Source organism: Varanus komodoensis, unplaced genomic scaffold (assembly GCF_004798865.1).
Source record: "Varanus komodoensis strain SLA01 unplaced genomic scaffold, ASM479886v1 scaffold9, whole genome shotgun sequence".
Classification (NCBI taxonomy): domain Eukaryota; kingdom Metazoa; phylum Chordata; class Lepidosauria; order Squamata; family Varanidae; genus Varanus; species Varanus komodoensis.
Window position 1 is genome coordinate 33,257,572 of NW_025336598.1, and position 17,428 is coordinate 33,274,999.

General features: G+C 44.8%; 1 protein-coding gene across 3 annotated transcripts in view; it reads right to left on the reverse strand.

The window, feature by feature from the left end:
* TANK (TRAF family member associated NFKB activator) overlaps positions 1 to 17,428 on the reverse strand; it is a 115,218-nt gene that overhangs the window by 30,221 nt on the left and 67,569 nt on the right. The window contains exons 1-2 of one of the 3 annotated variants that reach the window (XM_044417601.1): positions 14,846 to 14,949; positions 1,760 to 1,919 (exon numbers count right to left, since the gene is read on the reverse strand). In XM_044417601.1, coding sequence (XP_044273536.1) covers positions 1,760 to 1,858 — 99 coding nt within the window. In that variant the 5' untranslated portion in view covers positions 1,859 to 1,919; positions 14,846 to 14,949. Of the gene's footprint in view, positions 1 to 1,759; positions 1,920 to 14,845; positions 14,950 to 17,428 lie in introns of those variants that run through there. The other 2 variants (XM_044417602.1, XM_044417600.1) reach the window with 2 other exon arrangements.

Here is a 17,428-nt window from a genome sequence, read left to right on the forward strand (position 1 = left end):
TGCTGCACAGGTGTAGAAACCCCAGCACGAGCCATGAGCTGCAGTGTGGTTTGGAAGCCACCCCCTCCCCCATCTACTGAGCCCTACATGGCAGCCTGTGCCCTACAAGGGCAACTACAGAAACGAGGCAGTGTGCAAAGGGCACACCCAGGCGACTGCGGCGTCCTTCCTTCCCCAGGCATGCAGGCCTGGGCCCTGGCTGTTCCCTGCACTCAGGTGATGAGTGATCAAATGGCTAGCAGAGGAGTGTGTGGGCAGGCAGGCTTGCTAGTATACCTTTCCTCTGGCGTGGTACTGTTGGCAAGCTCGTTTGCGAGGCTGCTCTAACTATGGCCAGTGCTTTTTGAAAGAATGACTCTGCTGTCCAAGAAAAGAAAAACCATTCCCCATTGCTTTCCAGTAATCACAGTCTAACTTTTGTTCATGCATTTCAACCATATTGTTCATCTACAGTAAACAAAGAAACATCTTAGCGCTGGATATTCATAAAAGCAAGGAACGAAAAAGACGGAGTAACTTGGAGAGACATGAAAATTACAATTGCAGTGCAGCTGTTGGGCCCAAACAGTTGTGTATCAATGCGACCTTTTGTCTAGCATCATCCGCACTGGAGGTCAGAACCTCTTCCAGCTACATGGCTAAATCCCATTTTGGAGATGCTCTTAGGGACTGCACCTAGATGTGGGCCAGGCCACAGGCAGAGCCAAAGGCAGAAGTGGTAGGACAAACATGCCTGCCTATTGGAAGTTTAACTCTCTTGCTGCCAGTAACTTAGCATTGGGTGAGGCATTTCAACCTTTAAAATGGTAGAAACAAAGCTAAGAAACCACCGGGCAATTGGGGCATGGCTTCTGGGTGTATTTGAGGAAAGACTGGGAAAAATAAGCATGTTCAGCCTCAAGGAGAGAAGGCTGAGGGGTGACATGACAGCACTCTGCAAGTACCTGGAAGGCTGTCACAGAGAGGAAGGACAAGATCTTTTCTTGGTCATTCCAGAGTGCAAGACGTAGAATAATGGACTTAAAAGAAACTGGATTTAGACTGGACACCAGGAAGAATTTCCTCACTGTCAGAACAGTACAACAATGGAAACTGTTACTTGTGGAAGTTGTGGGCTCTCCTTCACTGAAGATATTCAGAAAATGCCTGGACAGTCACCTAAGTGGGATGGTGTAATTTAGTGACCTGCGACAGCAGGGGGTTGGCCCTGATGCCCTTCTGGCCCCTTCCAATTCTGTTATTCTATGATTCTAAGCATCTTCTATGAAATGCTTAACACTAAACTGTGCCTTTCAGCCCTAACACTTCCACAGAACCAACATTATTTTGTCTCTCTCAAAATTATGCAATAGCTGTATGAAAAAAGTGAGGAAGTTCAAATTACTGTATGCTCTCACTTCCTCTTACAAAATGGGGAGCTGGCCAACGTCATGCACATTGTCTCCAGCCAGCCATAGCATACTGGGAATGCGGCCACAGTGGCAATGTCTCTACACCAACGAAGGCCTTGCCACTATTAAAGCCAGACACACTCTGCACTTGATGGCTGCAAAATTTAATTTTCCAACCAACAACAAACAATCAGCACCGCCCAGCTTCATATCTGCAAGTGTGAGATCATCACAGATTGTTAACAGAATTTCCTCAGCTTCATCAGGCTCCACTGCATGCTTCTGTCTGAATTTGAGCCGTTCTCCCTTTGGCAGCTGCTGTGAATGCAATCTTACCTTGTAGCATTAGATATAAAACAGACACATACCTTTAGTTTGAATTCTTTCACAGCAGAGTCTCTATCCATACATGCCTGCCGAAAGGCTTCGTATGCTTTATTAAGCTGCTCTGCAATATTTTTATCCATACTTCCCAGCAATGTCTCATCACTGAAGAAATTACAAATGCAGCAAATCTGGTTAAATGACCTGAAAAAGAGGGGGGGGGACACTAGTTACTTTACAGCAGTTCTGCTACTCACGTGTTTGTCCAGGGCAATAAGCAATTTTCCTTGGGGACCCGCGGGGAAGCACTTCCAGCTCAAGGACTGAATTCTAGTCTGGAGATGCTGTCAGGATCTGCATTCCAGGGGTGCTGACAGCCAGTATGGACTGAGATTTGAGAGAGCAGGGTTCTAACTCCACTCGGCCTTGAGCTCAGTTGGTAACTCTGAGCTAGTCAACAACTCTCAGCCTAACCTAACTCACATGGGTGTCGCGACGATAAAATGAAGGAGGATTATATAAGCTACCCTGAGTTCCCTGTAGGGAAAAAGTTAGGATATAAATATAATAAGCAAATCAACAAAGGCAAAAGGGGCGTAAAAATATCGGCATATTTTAGTTTAAAGACCTTACTGCCAGTAATTAAGTCTTAGGAGAACCATTGTAACCTCTGAATTACACAAAAGCCAGTAAACGACCAAATGGTTGGTGGTTTGGGAAAAGGGATATGGCCTTCTGGGGAACCCCTGGGACAGTCCCTAGGCCTGAAGTCTTGCATCCCCGATCATCCAGCACCACCATATTTTGTAACAGTTTATCTAAATAACCCCTCAGTAATTAGACTGCACCTGGCCTATAGGCTTCCCGTCTAGGAAAGATAAAATGCTCCGGCCTGCCCCACTGATTCTACAGATGCTGAGCTGCTTATCTACAGCATGGCCCTAAAACATACTGACATATCCATTGATACCAATGGATCCTGACTGCAGGAGACAAAAACTTTACATAAATAAAATAAACTTAGGTCCCACTGAAAACAATGGAGCATGTTAATCATGGCTTGACTTAACTTCCATCTTCTCAATGGGAATTCAGTTCAACTAACTTGGGTATGGATCCTTAGTATGTTGTCCCAGTAGAAACGCACCAACACAAAATCTGCAGGCTTGATGCTGTGGTGTGACAGGTAATGACTAGGCCTATTAACATTTTTTTTAAATAACCATCTGCTTTTTAACTGTTCATAACTTGCATATTATAACCCTACCCACCCCTGCTTAGATGTCTCACTGAAATAATTGTTTGAAATTCAGATAATGTACAATTTAATAAACTAAAACTGTTGCTCACTGTTAGAAGAAAAGGCAATCAATATGTACACCCTATTAGAGTAATGCAACAATGGAACTGCAACCATTAAAAAATAAGTAAAGCATGTACTACATTGCTGCTTACTAATCAGCCAACTAGAGCTTTAAAGGATTAATCTACCAGCTAAACTTATTAGCAGCATACAGCCTATGCTATAGCATAAATACAGGGTATAATATTAGCATGTTCTAGAAAGTACTTAAATTACTACTGTAATTTCTCAAACGTACAAGAGCTTTTCCAATGCAATAGCTATTAATAAACATTATTAAACATAATAACATTCCCCATACTCTGTATGGACTAAAACTTTGCACAGCTCCCTTTAGCCACAGATTTAACGCTAGCTGCAAACCAAAACCAATTATCTTTCCTCAGATCTGATACCAAACAAACAAGAACAGCTTCCAGAACATAATTAATTAAACGTGACAAATTTCTAATTTAAACAGAGTCAACTCTGGCTCTAACAGTCTTTTGCTTTTCTATTTATCATCAAGGGGAAACTATTATTATTATTTAAGGAGCCTTCACCAACTTCTGTAAGCTATAACAGCTCTGATCCTTTGGAGGCAGACAAATTCACAGAGACTGCTTGACTTACCGAGATTGCTAACAGAAGAAACTAGAAGTAAGCCTCAGCGGCTCTTACATTCTTATACATGTGTTTAGAATTGAAGTTTAAGATTACTATCTATGCTAGCCAGAGATTAGGATGGAATCCTATGCATGCTTCAACAGAAAAAAGGCTTGCATAGGTAGAATTACACCATTAGGGAACAATACTATGGTCCCTAAGGGGAAATATCTCAGGGACATTGGATCCGTGGTGTTCCACATGCATTCCTATGACCTTAGGAGGAGAAATCTGAATGGAGATTTCCCCCTATCACCCCTTCTAGCCACCATGGAAAGGGCGCATAGCTGATGAGGCAAATGGAAGGAGCACAGGCTCCAAGGATCCACTGGATCCTAAAGCCTCTCCGCTTTCAACCCTGCTCCCACAACTCCACTAGATGTACTTAAAAGTGAATCTAGTAGAATCTCTATAGAAACAAGGATGGAGAGGCAAAGATGGCCATAGTCATCAGTCCTCCAGACAAACACCTGGCACAGCGGCACTCCTTGGATGCTGCCCAGCCATAATCGTGTATGTTTTTGGCTGTAACCCTTTCCAGAGAACAGGTCCCATTGCTCTCAGTTGGATTAACTTATAATTAGACATGAATGGGATTTTGCTATCAAGGTATGCCTTGCTTGCTTTCCCAGAATATCATGCCTCAATTACCCTTGCTATTTTTTAAAAAAGTGCACAATAAAATTAAACTTGCTACCTAGGAAGCAGATATTTTGCATACATAAGACAACAAAATTAGTAGATTAATGACAGGCTTGTATTTAACCACTCACTAGGTTGTCTGTAGAATACAAAACCTGCCTTCCTCCAGACAGACAATTTTTTAAAAAAATCCATTTAAATCATAATGTGCTACCATATGTACAAATGGGCAAACAGGTACTAAAATCTGTCAGGCTTGCAAATTTGGCAGACTTTTTCCAAGGCTGGACTTAATACCTCTACTTGTCTAATACTAAATTGCTAATCTAAGCAGCTGGCTAGTGTCAGTGGGCACCATCCAATTGTGCCACTGTGCCTCTTTTCATTCTTTTGAGCCAGTAGGACTGACTGTTAGCATTTCCTAAAGTGACCCTGGAAATGAGTGGAAACACTATGCTATGGAATAGAACAGACCAGCAGAGTGCCCTTCTGTGAGCTCCACTGACCGGCCCAACTCTGGAAACACGTTTTTCCATTCATTTCTCACTGCTTCCATTGTACTAGTCAGGTACTGCTAACATGTATCATCTAGAGCGCCACTGGCTTCTCCACACATTTAAGCTGTTCCAAAAGAGAAATGGAGACCAAGTCTCTTTTATTCTTCATTGGCTTCCCATGGGTTGGAATAACCCTTAGCTTCATATGATGAAGCTCCAAAGAAAACTTAGCTAGCAGCAGCAGCAGCAGCAGGAGGAGGAGGAAATAATGAACTCTTGCAGGAGAAAGGATTCCAAAGGCGGGGCACCACAACCGAGCAATTACTCTCTCCAGTTGCTAGCAGCCAGTTCTCAGAAGAATCCTCTAGAAACTGCATGCAAATTATGTGCACTACAGAATGAATTGTAAATGCCATGAGCTGCAAATGACCAGGAGGGACCATGGCCATGGCAGAGTATCTGCTTTGCATGCAAAAGGTCCCATGTTCAATCCCTGGCATCTCCAAGAGGATGAGGAAATTCCTGCCTGAAACCCTGAAGAAGCACTACCAGATTTTGCTGGCAATGCTAGGCTAGATGGACCAAGGATCTGACTCCACATAAGGTAAGTTTCCTGTTTTCCAATGTAACATCCATTGAGATGAATGGGATCCACAATACTCTTCTCTTGCCCAGCCTCTCTTCATTTCAGTGAATCTTCAGTAGAGCAAATGCCAATGCATTGTGCCCCACTGCAACTTTTTAGATACAGAAGGTCACTGGCTAGATTTGTAAGGCAGTTCTTCAAGATCAGGACCCAGTAATATCTTTCAGACAAGCATTTCTCAATTCCTGTTAACTCTCCCCACTCTTCCCTGACAGGCATCAGCCTTTAATAATACATAGATAATCCTCAAATCCAAGCCTGAAGTGGCAGGTGGCTTTTTTTCCAGGAAGTGAACAGTCTATTATTTTGGTCATTTCTATCAATTCTGAAAGCATGCTTTTAAATTGGAATGTAGCTTGATAAGCATATCACGTTCTCTCTGTATACTTAATATGCTTTGAAGCTACAGTGCTTTTGTTTCTTTTCTGCAATTACACTGAAGAGGCCCACGCAATGTTTAGCAAACTGTTGCAAGTTATGTCTCGCAAAAATTAAAAAAAAAAAAAGCATCACGACTGGCTACAGAGAAGGCCAGCATCTGTCTTCCCGCCCCCAGTTACTAGAGAAAGGTAGGGTGGCCCAAAATGTGCATTCAGATGCCTGCATTGTAAAATAACAATCTGCCTGTATTCTCGGGCCATCATCCAGTGGAGCAGATCAGCCTCATAGCCTTCCTTTGACACAGTTTCCTTCAAACATGCTGCCCGGTGTAGAAATATCTGAGTGCGGTGATGTTGCAAGAGGTTTACATGGCATTGTCCATGTATGTAGTATGGAAAGTATGTAGCTTTCCATACTTGAACTTCAAATGCACCTTTGATTTCTTTCAGGAATAAGTGCTGCTGGGTCAATCTGATCCCATCAGTCACAAGTGGAAATGCATTTAGAAGGTCTTCCTGCTTCAGGTCTCTTAAAGAGGCAAAAGATTTGCCTTGGATCAGTGTTCCTCAACCTGCTGTCCCCCAGATGTTTGGGTGACAACTCCCAGCAACCCTGACAATCTGCCATGCTGGCTAAGGGTAGCAGGGATTGAAGTTCTAAGCATCCAGAAGGCACACGGTTGGAGAAGGCAGTTTCAGAGGCACTCTCTCTTGCTTTACTGTATATAACTATTCTTGCTTCAGTGAATAGCAAGTAGCAATTATGAAACACCAACAACAAGCCAAACCAAGGGAATGTACAAAAGACACTAAACAAGAGGCCAGCAAGTTCACAACCTAATTTGATTCCACATATATAGGTAATGTCTCAAAATGAAGCGTACAACTGAGATGGAGGTATAAGAAGGAACAGGACTATCAGGTGTGGGTTAAGAGAACTGTAGAAAAATGTCGCTTGTGTGCAAAAATAATAAGAAAAAAGTGCATTACTAAGTCACTTGGCTATGATGACCACCATTCCCGATAACAGGAGACACTTAGCCAGTAGGCCACCAAATGGTTTCCCAACATGACACCCATGGGGAGCTCCAACAGTACCTATTACATTCTTCCTCCCACCGCCCCCCTCTTCCTTTCTAACCTGTAGCCTTGCTCTTTCTCTTCCTCCTAGACTTGCTATTCTCCTCACCTCTTCAGCTCACTGTTTCTTTACTCCTAGGCTCTACCCTTGCTCTTTCTGCAACTTTCTGCTTTCCTGTTTTCCCCTCCCTCCCTGCTTGCCCACACCACCCACATTCCTTATCTCTCTTCTGAGTAGCCAGTCCCCACAGCAATCTTTCTGTGAGTAGCCACATTTCTCCATGCGGGCTATTTTGTGGTGGTGCCCACAATATCTTAAAAGTATATGCAGGTCCAAAAAAAGGTTGGAAGACATCTGCCATAGTGGTTAGAAGAGGGCTGGGAAATGTTTTCAGACTTGAGGGCTGCCTTGCTTTGAAAGTAACTGGTTGGGGGATGCATGACAGCAGTGGTGGAAACTCTTCTAAAAGTAGGCAAGGAGACTCTTATTGGTCTCTTCACTTCTCTCTCTCCTCTTCATTTTGCCCCTCCATTCTCTCTGGTTCTCTCACAGGCACATGTATGCATGCAACCAACTCCTCTCATTCTCTCACTCATACACCAGTCACACAAATACAGAAGACATTATCATAGGTGACACCTTATGTGTAGTGACCGGGATTACTGGAGAGGGTGGAGGATTTGCAAACAATACAAAACTGGGTGGAAAAACAAACACAAAAACAAAAACAAACACCCTAGAAGACAGAATGAAGATCCAAGGCAATCCTGATAAACTTGAACACTGGGCTGAAAGCAACAGAATGAGATTCGATAAGGACAAGTGCCAAGTCCTCCACCTAGGAAAAAGAAACCAAATGCATCAATACAAGATAGGAAATACATGGCTCGACAGAACTGAAAAAGAAAAAGATATCGGAGTAATTGTGGACAACGGCTAAATATGAGTCAACAATGCAATGCAGCTGCCAAAATAGCAAATGCTATTTTGGGATGCATTAATAGAAGTATTACTTCCAAATCACAAGAAGTAATAGTCCCCAAACTCCTCACTAGTGAGACCCCATCTGGAACACTTTGTCCAGTTCTGGGCATGAAGATTTAAGAAAGATGAAGAAAAAATAGAATGGGTTCAGAGGAGGACAACAAGATGATCCAGGGTTTGGAAACACTGTCCTATGGGGAGAGACTGAGAGAACTGGGCATGTTCAGCCTTCAGAAGAGAAGACTGAAGGGGGACACAATATCCCTTTAAGACCTCAAAGGCTGTCACCAAGAGGAAGGTAAAGATCCCTTCTCATGGATACCAGAGTGTAGGACACAGAATAATCAAGTCAAGTCATGACAACTCAGGTTCAGGCTGTGGAGCCAGTTGCCACACTAGAGATATTCAAAAAGAAACTGGACAGCCATGTGAGTGGGATGGTGTCAGCTGGTGTCCTGCATCAGTAGGGGGTTGGACCCGATGGCTTTCATGGCCCCTTCCAACTCTGAAGACTCCTCAGGGACAATCCTGCTCAGGATCATTCTGAATGTATCTCAGCAATGCCAGAATAGCAGCCTGCCTCTTGTGGCCAACTGATGGCTGATCAGGACTGAAAGGCATATAGCCTCTTTTTAACTGAGCACAATCATCTTCAGTTTCAGTTGCTGCAGTGCTTAAAAGCAATGTTTGCACCCTGAAAGACAAACTGTTTCATGCTGGCACAGGGAGTAGGCAGCCAGTGAGTTTTCAGCCCATATGATCTCTTCAATCTCACACTAGGGAAATTTTGACCCATACAACCTGCTCCAGTTCTGCTAGAAATTAAAGATGCACTTTTTGTTAAAGAGTTGTTCTCCCCAAGAATGTACACAGCATAGCTCCACAGTTCTGTGTGCATTTATTCTCAAGTAAATCCTACCACCTCTGATGAGGATTTTTCCCTCCCCAGAATGCAATGCTACACACAGACAGAAAAAATGCCCTACCAACCTCAAAATGGCTTGGGAATTCCTTTCTATCTGTGCTTAAGATTGCAGCCTAAACGGATTGATTATCCAAACCAAATACATTTAAAGCATGCTGCTAGTCAAGACCAAAAAAGCAAATTCCCTGTCTTACCATGGCATCATAGTCATCAATCAAGGCTTTTGGAAGTGAAAGGCTGGGTGTGCATAGGAGACAACCAATGGTAACAGGCAACAGTTGTATGTTGTGCCACATGAATACAGATGCAGTTAGCAACAGTTGGTTCCTAATATGGCTAGCAATCATGATGAGAAATAGCGGCTTATTGTAGGGTCTGTTTGACTCACTTGGTTCTTGCCAAATGGTTAACCGGAAAGCATAGTGGAGAGCTGCCCCCAGAGTGGAAGGACAAAGTTTCAAAGGCTGCCCCTTCCTTAAGGCAGCAGCTCCGGGTGGACAGGTCATTATGGAGCAGGGCAGCAGTACCGAGCAGATCAGGCACTCTCACATCGTGGCCAAGAGTAGGCCGCTTGAACAGGAGGCAGCTATGCCCTTGGCACCACTGCTCTGCATGGACTGGGCAGCTCCACCTCCTGCTGCAGAGTGGAACTCCCCAGCAGGAGGCAGGGGCCTGTGTCTCATGGGTTGACTTCTATGCTCCACTATCCCATGTATGAGGCAGTGACAGGGAGTGGTCCTGCATCCTGCTCAAGAGGAGACCTCTCAAGCAGATGTGGAATGCTCCCTGTCCTCCCCACTGCACTTCAGGGCATGATCAGAATCAACGTCCAGCCTGTGTTTGGACAACCTACAGGTGGCTTATTTTTTCTCCTTTGTTCCTGCTGCAGAAACAGCTCTTGTGCTCTCAAGCAGTGGGGTCATCCTCCCGTCTAGGCTGGGCAAGATGCAGGGGGCTTCCTGCTACAAGGGGCCAGCGGGCAGCTCCTGCACATTGCCTCAGCTCAGGCTGGAAGCTGGCCCCACTGCACTTCAGGGCATAAGCCATGACTGTGGTTGTTACAGAGAAGGACTCAGCACCTCTCATGGAGCTCACCATGGGTACTCAGCACTGCATGGCAGCCCATCATCCTGATTTACCATTATGGGCTGCTGTTATGAGCAAACCCACTCAATGTCTCATTAAGTCAGTTATTCTTAACCCCTTTTAACCAACCAGGCCAACCCAAAGAATCACAGAATTTGTGGCACCCCTGAATCAAGGGTAAGGCCTTGTGTAGTTTTCTCTCCAGAAGCTATGCACGACAACACAGAGAGTACACGGTAAGTCCTGACCTACCACTTTGGAACAGCAGAATTTAAAGTGCAGAAACTCCTCACTGCTTACCCAAAGCACTTCCACTTCCTGCAGTTGTCACAAGGATAATGACAAGGTCTCTACTACATAGCGTTTCAAGGATTAGAGCCCAACTGGCAACAAATAATTTCCATTGCAGGATTTTATAGCCCATCCTATGTGCATCATCTAAACAAGCCATGCTCATTTCAATAAAACTTACTATGCACCTTGCATTTTTGGGTGATGCTCTTAAATGTCAGATTGGTGCAAAACAAGACCTCTCTCATTCATGATCTAATAGTGCAGCTGAACAAATAGTGGATGAGGCATGTATAACTGAGGCCTAGGTGGGCAAACAAGGAGGAGTTACTTTGTTCAGAAATAACATCAGGGTGGGGATGCACTGCTGTGGTCTATAAGGATTCCGTTTCTCTCTGCAGGCTCCCTATCCATCTGACTACCAGTCTGGAGTGATTGTACATTATATTGGGTTCAAGTGACAGATTAGGGATTCTGCTAGTGATCACCCACCCCACTGCTCAACAGACCTCCTATCTGAGATGACAGAAGCAGTCTTGCAAGTGATGCTGAAGTCCCACAGGCTACTGGCTTGGGGGGATGTTAACATTCGTGTTGAGAGCACTTTGCCTGGGGTAGCTCAGAATTTCATGGTCTCTGTCACAACCATGGGACTGTCCCAACATCTCATCAGCCCAAGGAGCATAGACCTGTTTCAGACAGGCATGGGCATGGTGAACTGTAGGTGGGAAACTCTGTTTCAGTCCTTTTCACCTGCTGCATTTAAGACTGAAGGCAGATTTTCTCCTTTGCAAGGGTGGAGGGCTTATTAAACTGGTCTGTCTCTGGATGCTAATGGATCCAGACAGTTTCCAGAAGGCTCTAGTGGGGTTGGCAGCTGATCTGGCTGCATCGCTGGAGCACAAGGATGCCCTGGGCAGTTGACACAATGGCTCCTAAGCGCCCTCTCTGTGGCAGAGATCATATGGCTCTTGGTATACTCCAGAGCTCAAAGTGCTGAAACGATACAGGCTTGAGTACAAATGAAGGAGAACTCCTGCTGAATGTGACTGAGCCCTGGTACGTGCCTATGATCACGTTTAGTTGGGGTCTGTGATGACAACAAAGAAAACATCTCACTGCCTGTGTTCAGTCATCAGACCCATCTGAGATCTGCTGTAACATACATGTTTGACACTTCCAGGACAAAATCTGGAAGCATCTGTCAGGACTCAGACTCCAGCATTACTGTAAATGAATCTGGCGAGGTTCCCAGAGCACGGTCTGGTCCATTTTATTAGATGAGTTTCATTTGGCAGAGCTTATTGACAAGGTACTTGGACAGGTTTGCGCAACCACGTCTGTACTGGATCCTTGCCACTCTTGGCTTATAAAAGCTAGCAGAGAGAGAACAGCTGGGTGGGCCAGGGAGGGCCAGCAAAAGGGAGTGGTCCCATGCCATCTGAAAGAGCCAGTGGTGAGACCATCCCTGAAGAAGCCTTCTCTGGACCCTGGAGATCCTAACAACTGTTAAATCCTAGCAACTGGCAAATGTTCATTTCTGGTCAAGGCTCTTGAACAGGTGGTGGCCAACCAGGACTGATTATCTAGATCCATTTCAATTGCAGTTCGGGCCAGGTTTTTGGCACAGAAACAGCTTTCATGGTCTTCTGTATGATGACCCATGTTGCAAGACAGACATGGGAATTGCAACCCTGCTGATTCCCCTGGATTTCTCGGCAGTTTTCAGTACCATCAACTGTGAGCTGAAAGTATGGCAAGAGGGTACTGCAGTGCAGTGGTTCTGTTCTTACTTGGATAGCTGGTCTAGAGGCTTGTACTCTAGAGGCTTGTGCTCTAGATGACCAAGCAGTAGATGATTGCTTGGTCCATGGATTGCTGAAATGTAGTTTCTCAGGGGTTGATCCTATTCCTGCTGAGTGAGGTCACCTAGAGTTTTGGAGTGTGTTGCCATCAGCATGCTGATTGCATTCAACTCTATTTCTCCTTTTCATCCTCATTTGGTGAGGCTGTGGATATGCAAATTGGTGTCTGGTTGTGACAAGGGATCAGTGAGGGATAACAAAGTAAAGCTCAGTTCAGACAAGACTGAGATAGTGGTGATGGCTCCGACTAGATGGAGGAAATTCAACCTGTTTTTGATGGGGTGGCACTCCCTGAAGGAGCAGATCCTTAGCAACGAGGTTCTCCTTAATCTATCTTTGTCTTCTGAGGCTTTGGTGGCCTCAGCGGCCACCTGCCTTATACCAGTTCTGGCTGGTGACCCAGCTATGCTGCTATCTAACCAGGAGTAGCTTGATTTCAGTAATCTATTCTCCGGTAATCTCCAAATTAGATTATTGCAATTAACTCTTTTGAGGGGCTATCCTTGAAGACTGTTCTGAAGACTTTTTAGAAGATGCAGCTTGTGCAAAATGCAGCAGCCAGATTAACACTGGGACCAGAACTGCTGAATATATAAGAATAATTTGGGTCTGCTTGCACTGGCTGGCTATGTTTCTGAACCCAATTTAAGGTGCTGGTTTTAACCTATGAAGCCCTGCATGGCTTGGGACCACAATACCTGTTGGAATGCCTCTCTGTGGACTGCATCTGGGACATTCCTTCAATGGCCACCTCCAAGGGAAACTCAGAAAGAGGCAATAAGGAGGCATTATGGAAACATCTCCCCACTAAGGCCTGCATGGTGCCAACATTGTTGACTTTTTGGCATCAGGTTAAAGCTGCCCTTTACTCTCAGGCATTTAATGGCATATGACGGGATATGGTCATTGTTTTAATTAGGTCTAGTTTCTATTGACATTGTTTTAGATATTTAAACTGCTTTAAATTTTGTGTAGTTATTTTACACTGTGTCTTGTTGTATTAGTATTTTTATTGTATCTATTTTTTTTGTATTTTTATTTTTCATAAATTGCTGTGAACTGCCCAGATAGTTTTGGCTATTGGGTAGTATAGAAATGATGATGATGATGTCTATGAAAACTGCCTGTTAGCACCCTAATAATAATAATACATAGTAACCCCCCTCAACTATGTATAGGTTGCATCCCTTGGGAGGCTTTGGACATCAAAGCTTGGGAGAAGACTGGGAATATTACTGACTTATGATTCCTTTTTCTGTATTTCCAGTTTGCAAAATAAGTGCTATTACATCATACTCGCAGAAAGACATCCAATCAACCTTTCCCATCCTGCCCTGTCCCAAAGCAGAACCATGCCTTTGCTATCTACTGCACAGTATCACCCTATGTGATCCAAACCGGTATGTTACAACAGAAAATAAACACTTGCAAAAAAAGAGAAGTTAGAACAGCCTTGCCTATTCTAGGCCCCTTCACATATGTCAGAGTATAACTCCCAGAATCCCCAGCCAGCGTGGCACCAATGGTCATGTTTGCTGGGCATGAGGGGGACTATAGTCCAACACATCTTGAGATCCCAAGACTGGGATGAGGCTGAAACCAATGATTCAAGCAAGGCAAATCACTCATTAGAAAGGTAACCAACTCCCTCGAACCCATTTTCATCCGATCCCATCCAGTCTCTGAGATGAGCTACTCCTTTGCAGTAAATCTGCCAGAGGAAAGACTGGGAGGAGAGAATTCACACCACCCAGGCTGCCAGTTCTAGCTGGAACTGTCTTTGTTCAGCCTTCCCCAACCTGATGTCCCTCAGATACATTGGATTACAACTCCCAGCATTCCCCAGCCAGCAACCAGGTTGGGTAATGTAGCTTTTGAAGATGCCTACAAAGGGGCTAGGGGAGACATAACTGACCCATCACTCATCTGAACCACTACTCCCTGAGATCAACCTGGATTTCTAATGAAAGGTCTGCATGCCTCTAATTCAAAGAACTGCTAACAGGAAGTTTTCCTGTCCATGGCCTCTGTCCTTTCTAGGACTGCTTCTTCACCTGTACACACCGAAAACACCCAATTCCCTTTGTCTTACTTTCCTGTAAGAGGCAAACCCAGAATCCACCCAGTGCATCACGATTCCAGGTGCAGCTGGTTCTGGGAAAGGGGAGCGGGTAGGGAAGCCACCTCAGTGCCCATCTCTGGCTGCGCGCCTGCATTTCCTCCCGAGCCACTTCCGCCCTTCAAAGGGCAATGCACGAGTGACAGATACGCCGAGGCGAGCCTTCGAAGCGGCGGCTTCTGGCGTCTTTCCTGGGGTGCTACCGGCGGAGAGGGGGGCAGGCGAAAGTGAAGGTCGCAGAGCGTAGCCTTGCGTAGCAGCTTCCTCCACCCTGATGTCCTCCTGAGGTGTTCCCACCCAGCACCCTCCCCTCGCCCAGCCAGCCATGCTGCCTGGATGGCTCCAAAGTTGGGGAAAGTCGATTAAACAGTAAAACTCCCTAAATAGGGTCTCCCCTTCCATGCCCCCTTCCCACTCGCTTCCTTTACGATCGTGCGGTTAAGAATAACGCCGAACAGCTTTCAAGATGCCGTCCTGGCAAACTTTTTTTTTGCCCCTGAAACGCGCAGAGGGAACGCGCAACCTGGCAAGAAGCGCAGAGGGTCTGCAAGGAACCAGATGCCGACTGATCTCCAAAGCGCCGCTCGGCTCCGGCGGGTTACTTACGAAAGCAAAGCAGCTTCCGAACTCGCCAGCGACCCGAGAGCCCCGCGATTCGGTCCGCCCGCCTCAGAGCAGCCCCGCTGGCTGACGCGCCACCCAGGAACCCGGAGTCACTTCCTGCTGAGTCCCGAGGCCCATGTGACTGCGGCGCGGCGACTCGGGTTTCCCCAAGTTGGGTCAGCCCGCTTCGCTGGTGGCCTCCGTTTGCCCTGGGCAGCCGGCTTCTGCCTTGCCCCGTCCTTGTGCCCGAGGTTGCTGTAACTCAGCAAGCTGAGCCCCCAGGATTGAATGCTCTGGCGGCGCCCCACTTTACATGGCCGCGTGTATTATTCCAAGTGGTGAAGCATACAGCGGCATTTGTGCCCTACCTGTCGCCCTACGTTTCCTTCCGCATTCCTTATACGTTGGAACAACAGTGCATGCTAACCCTAATTTAGGAAGAAAAATCCTCGAATACTGTATGTGCAGTTCCACATTTTAGACTCACTTAAGGCACAATCATTTGCTGCTTGAGGCAGAAAAAGAAGACCTACAACTCCCAACATTCCTCGGCTAACCATGGCTGGCTGGGCCATGCTGGGAATTGTAGGCCTTCTTTCCTCCTGTCTTAAACGTCATAGGATTTCTCCCTTAAATCGTAACGCCATGATGAGTGTAAATCATTTTCCAATGTAACTCTACCGCCTAGAAAAAGAGTGTGCTAATCAGCCTAGGACAGCATTATGGGTGTCAACTTTATGCATATCCTGGAAGCTCACAGCTGTCAAATAGCTTCAATGTTTTTAAAATTTATCTTTTGTGTTAAACTTATATTTTTTACATTTGTCTGTTACATTATAGACCATCCAATAACCAGAGTTCTCTGAGTGGTGTATAGATTAATTAAAAAAGCAAACAAATATACAATGTTAAAAATAACTTAAATATGCTTCATATACTTGTGATTATCTAAGGAAGTGTCCAAGAACTGTATTCACTAAAGTAAAGCCTCTACTTTTGGGGGGCTGACCTCATTTTGTTTTCAGAATGATCATCACTCCACTACCTGAGATATTAGAAGAAATTATGATAGTCATGCTTATTTGTTTTCCATTAACTCTGTCCAACTAATTCCAGGGTTTGTAATGGTGTATTTGTAATGCTTGCCAAATTGCCAAATATTAACAGTAAGAAAAAAACAAACTTGGAGTAAAGAGGAAGGGAATCAGGGAAAGTAGATGTTATAGAAGAAATTGAATGCAAGCATGATGGAAAGTTGTTGGGAATAGGATACAGTGTGAAAATGGGAAGAAAATAGGTGGTGGGTAAAAGAATTTGAAAAGCATATGAGAGGGGAGGAGAAAAACTTCTCAAAGTTTTCTCTGTGCAGAGCTGGGGTCCCTAAATCTTTTGTTTTGGTGGGTACATCAGGAATTGTGATGATGTCATGGGCACTCCTGCAAAAAGGCTATCAGGACAGGACTTGCTTATTCATAAAATGGCTGCCATGTTTGGCCAGTCACAAAATATTCAGCTAGTGAGACTAATAAAAATAACTAGCCAAAGAACCTATGTACAACATGGAGTTGATTGGGTCTCTAATATAAACTTAATGATTTTGAACTCAAAATGCAGCAGCTTACTTTGTAGCATTGTAATCTTTCTGTATTAATAATCTTAAGGACAAAAATAAAAAATAAGCAGAGAGTCTGGCAAGCAGCATGTTGGAAACCCAGACTGAGTGCTCTGGACCACCAAATTCTTCCTGAAATAGTGAGGCTGAGGAATGATACCTCCAGAGTCAATGTATTTAATCTGAAGACTTTTGAATTATGGAGCACCCTCCTACAAGGAAATATTAATAAAAAGGCAAGGAATAGAAGAGGAAACAGAGAAGGAAGTGCATGTTAAATCAGTTGGAGGAAGGCGTGAAAGAAATTGGCAGTATGTTTAGGAAGCGAATAGATTACAAGTGAAGTGTGAAAGGAGAAGAAATGAGAGGAGTCAGCAGATTTGTGAGCCATGTGCAAGAAGGGACACAATATAAAAGTGGCCTCCACTTAGACCTAATTTTGCCTAAAAGAGGAGTCATGATACCTCTAGAGCACAATGTTTGAACATTTCCTTGGAAAAGCCTTCTCTGCTACATGGAAAAAGCTGTGGCAAAGCATTTAGCAATTTTTAAAAGAGGGATTAGATAACAGTATAAAAGGATGTCAGTTACTGCCAGCTGGTTTTGCCAAACTCTGCCTTCATCTGCCACCATTTTGTGACTGGCCCCAACCCTGCAACTCCATCTAGTGAATGGTGGGCCTGTCGTTTTCAGTTCTCTCAAGCAGGCCCTGGTGATAGAAAGTTTGGGAACCCCTGCTTAGAACTAACTTTCTAACAGTCAAACCTTCTCATAACCATTCCAGAAGCCAATTATTGCAGATGAGGCTGTTTTTCTACTGTATACATGAATGTTAAAGGTAGCAAAACACAACAGCTTGGCCAAGGACACTCACTGAGTAACTGACTGAAGTAACATCTACCATATTTTTCGCTCTGTAAGACGCACCTGACCATAAGACGCACCTAGTTTTTAGAGGAGGGATCCATGGAAAG